The sequence below is a fragment of the Mesoplodon mirus genome, assembly GCF_964341445.2.
Source record: "Mesoplodon mirus genome assembly, chromosome: 1".
Lineage (NCBI taxonomy): Eukaryota > Metazoa > Chordata > Mammalia > Artiodactyla > Ziphiidae > Mesoplodon > Mesoplodon mirus.
The window spans coordinates 213119148-213122905 of record NC_138976.1 but is presented as its reverse complement, the minus strand read 5'-3'; the positions used below and the strand labels follow the sequence as shown (position 1 = coordinate 213122905).

General features: G+C 56.5%; 1 protein-coding gene across 1 annotated transcript; it reads left to right on the top strand.

The window, feature by feature from the left end:
• Window positions 1-584: 584 nt before the first annotated feature.
• GADD45G (growth arrest and DNA damage inducible gamma) lies at window positions 585-2309 on the top strand. Its single transcript, XM_082615683.1, has 4 exons — window positions 585-907; window positions 1169-1270; window positions 1399-1612; window positions 1699-2309. Exons 1-4 carry the CDS (start codon window positions 855-857, stop codon window positions 1807-1809), a joined length of 480 nt encoding a protein of 159 aa, XP_082471809.1. The 5' UTR covers window positions 585-854; the 3' UTR covers window positions 1810-2309.
• Window positions 2310-3758: the final 1449 nt, after the last annotated feature.

The window sequence follows — 3758 nt, the reverse complement described above, 5'->3', positions numbered from 1 at the left end:
GAAGAGAAAGCCTCGATTGTCCCTCCTACAAACCGCCACACGCCAGATCTCCGCTATTATGCACCCTCCATAGAAATGCAAACGAGCCGCGTGCGCCGGCCGCAATCTGCTCGCGCGCCCGGGCGCCCCGCAGCGCTCTGCAGCGGGCGGGGAGGTTGGCTAGGACCTTTCAGCTCGCCAGGGTAGGGGCCTTGTTTGTGCTAGGAGAACCTCGCGCTCTGGGCCGTAGTGTCAGCTGGAGGGTGCTGCACTCAGGCCTTTTGCAAGCTTAAAGCCAGCGCTGCGTGTTTTTGCTTTAGGTTCCGGTTTAAAAGCAATGGTCTCATAGACTCCAAATTTAAAGTAAAGAAAACATAGAAAGGTAGCAACAAAAATAAATGCAAAAAAAAAATCATTATATTCCCCAAAGGTGCGTTTCACAAATTGCAGCGTACTATTAGTCGGCAAGGTTTTTTCTTTTCTTTTCTTTTTTTAAAAACTTTTTCCTTTTAAGGACTTAAGAAAAACAAAAAGGCGAGATGAAATCTGCAGGCTCCAGTCTGCCTGGTAACACTCCGACAAAAGCGGCAGATTTGAGGCATTGTCATCCCCCGCAGCCCTCCCCACGTGGCCTTCTGGCACGAGCCTCCGGCCGCCGCCTCATTTGCATCAGAAAGCGGGCGCGGGCCAATGGGCGCGCAGGCTCGCGCCAGCTGGCTGTGCCAAGGGCCCAGCCTATATAAGGGCGCGCGGCGGCGCCGAGTCTAACTAGCTGGTGGTAGACGCGCCGGTTTGGGCAGTAGACCTTCTTGTCTTCGCTCGCGTCCGCTCCGCCCTCTCCTCTTGTGGATAATTTGCTGCTCGCCAATCGCAACATGACTCTGGAAGAAGTTCGCGGCCAGGACACGGTTCCCGAAAGCACGGCCAGGTAGCTCGGCGCCGAGCGTCGGACGTCTTTGGGCTCGGGGATCCTGATCCTGCCCTGGCCGCGGCTGGCTGGGCGTCAGTCTTCGGGCCCGCTGGGGTGGGAACCCGCTGGGTGGGAGCCGGGCGCGAGTGTGCCGGCTGGGCCGGGGGTACGGCACTGAACTGGCGCGCCGGACTGGGGCGCTGGGGGTGCGTCCCCGGGCCTGAGGATCCCGGCGCACCCTCCTGCTAGTCCCTGCTCACGGCGCTGGCTCGTCCGCAGGATGCAGGGCGCCGGGAAAGCGCTGCACGAGCTGCTGCTGTCTGCGCAACGCCAGGGTTGCCTCACCGCCGGCGTCTACGAGTCCGCCAAAGTTCTGAACGTGTGAGTATAGACGCGGGCCGGGCAAGGCGAGCGGGGCGGGAGGAGCGGCAGGGAGACCGGGGAGATGGCGGCGAGGGACACCTCGGGCTCCCCGAGCCGACCTCACCACCTCCTCCTCGCCCGCGCAGGGATCCCGACAACGTGACCTTCTGCGTGCTGGCCGCCGACGAGGAGGACGAGGGCGACATCGCGCTGCAGATCCACTTCACTTTGATCCAGGCGTTCTGCTGTGAGAACGACATAGACATCGTGCGCGTGGGCGACGTGCAGAGACTGGCAGCGATCGTGGGTACCGGCGACGAGGCGGGTGCGCCGGGGGACCTGCACTGCATCCTCATTTCGGTGAGTGTCGCCTCCGTCCCGATGTCGTCCCCGCCCCCGTCATCGGCCAGTGGCCGGCCCGGCTGACCTCTGCGCTCTCCCCGCAGAACCCCAACGAGGACGCATGGAAGGACCCCTCCTTGGAGAAACTCAGCCTGTTCTGCGAGGAGAGTCGCAGCGTCAACGACTGGGTGCCCAGTATCACCCTCCCCGAGTGACAGCCCCGCGGGTATCCTTGGTCTGATCGACGTGGTGACGCCCCGGGGCGCCTAGCGCGGGGCTGGCTCTGTGGATGCGCCCTCCGAGGGCGCCGGAGTGCGGCGTGGAGACTGGCAGGCGGGGGCGCGTGGAGAGCGGCGAGGAGGTGCGGCTCCCTCCCGAGGAGGGACCCGGCGGCGGCAGGGGCAGGCTGGCCCCAGCCCAGGACTCTACAAGTGTGGGGAGCGGCTGCTCGCCCAGGAAGGCCGGAGGCGGGACCTTGGCCGCGCGGCCGAGAAGGACGGACTGGCCGGGCAGGAGTGACTCAGCAGCCTGTACTCCCGGCAGAAAGGAGGAGGAAGGCAAGGCCAGGCGGCCTGGACTTGCACACCAGTTACAGGAGCTCTGACGGATTTAGCAGCATGCACTGCTGTTTCAAAACGGACACGGGTGATGCTTCATTTTCTAAAGGATTATCCTGCTGCAGCTTTGAGTTTTACAATAAACTTACTGAAACAAACTTACTCTCTTTATTGAAGGCAGGGGATCTTTGTCTGCGGGGAGGTGGTTTGCAGGGCCGTTGACTTCTGAAATTCACGGAACTCCATGGCGCTTGTTCCATCTTCCTGTTGGGGCCGGATTACAGGCTCCTGGGGGTGCTGGAAGTGGGGGAGGGGACGCCAGCTGGGTATTAGGGCAGCACTTGAGCCCTGCTCCTATTTCTCTCCCTTTAGGAAAATTTTTAAACTCGCAACACAGGAGCATACTTGGGATAAGACATCAGTGCAGCAGCTGGCCATCCAACCTGATAACAGAGGCCTTTCCCTCCCCTGCCCCTCTCTCTCCTCTGCCCCCTGCTTTCCAACAGCTGCTTATCAGAACAGCTTGCAGGATGCAGGCAGCGCCTTCCTGCACAATGAGCTTTGCCTTCTGCAGGCGCTGCCCTTTGTGGTCCCTGAGGATGGTGGCAGACTGCTCTCAGGAAACTTTTCCTCTTAAAGGAATGGCACTTACAGCAATGTCACCAAGGTATTAATATCGCATATGACATGATGACTGCATTTAAGTGTGAGTCATCATTTTGTCATGGCTGTGATAGAACTTAGACGATCTGAGCAAAAATGGGAAGGCAGCATCTACACAAATAGGTGTGAGCAATTCTGAGTGGGGCCGGCATCTGCTTTCTACTATTTTGAGTGTTCTCTGCCCACATCAGAGTTATGAGGACTGCTGCTATTCACAGCAGCTTTGAAAGACTTATAGGAGAAAATTAATTGAAATCTTTTTTGGCAAAGACTTTCCTTAAGGAGGATCTAGGGGAGAATGTACTGAGTGAATCAATCTTTTTTATTAGACCAATGTTTTGATTTCACGCTGGTGCCTGACTACACTGCTTTTGGCAGGGGAAATATACACGGGGCTAGATTGCTGTTAGCAAGCTGCCCAGGGGTCCGTTGAGCCTTCTAGGCAAAGGAGGGGTAGTGTGCTGTTTTTCTAAGAAGAAAATTCTACTGATTTTTCAGCAGTCCCAGGTAGCTGATTGGGTGCCACTTTTTAAGTTCTCTCCAAATCGTGAAAGAATTAACAGAACAGGACTGTACAAACTTAATTATTTCTACTGTAAGGAGGAAAGCATCTTGTTTCACATTCATCAGCTCTTAAAATGCCCCTTGGCAGAGGCCCAGAGAAATAATTCAGCTGTGTTTGTGCCCAAGTTTCATTCCTATTTCACCTACGACTGCTCAAAACCTTGAGTTTTCCTGGTTGAAGTGGAGCCTTGCAGGGTGGGTCTCTACAGCAGTCTGCATTCTGGCCTAATGACCATTTGCCACAGCATGCTATAGTAAACACAAATGGAGCATAATTACTTTAAAATGTACCCTTCAATGAGTAAATGTAGCAGAGCATTGCATAGAGCAGGCGGCAGACCCTCCTGCTGGCCCACTGAACCTTGTAGAATAGTCACTTG

Bases quoted from the DNA above. Each gene is read 5' to 3' on its own strand.
- GADD45G (XM_082615683.1), top strand. From the start codon at position 855: ATGACTCTGGAAGAAGTTCGCGGCCAGGACACGGTTCCCGAAAGCACG. The intron at 908-1,168 runs GTAGCTCGGCGC...GCTCGTCCGCAG, and splicing joins GTTCCCGAAAGCACGGCCAG to GATGCAGGGCGCCGGGAAAG. The intron at 1,271-1,398 runs GTGAGTATAGAC...TCGCCCGCGCAG, and splicing joins TCCGCCAAAGTTCTGAACGT to GGATCCCGACAACGTGACCT.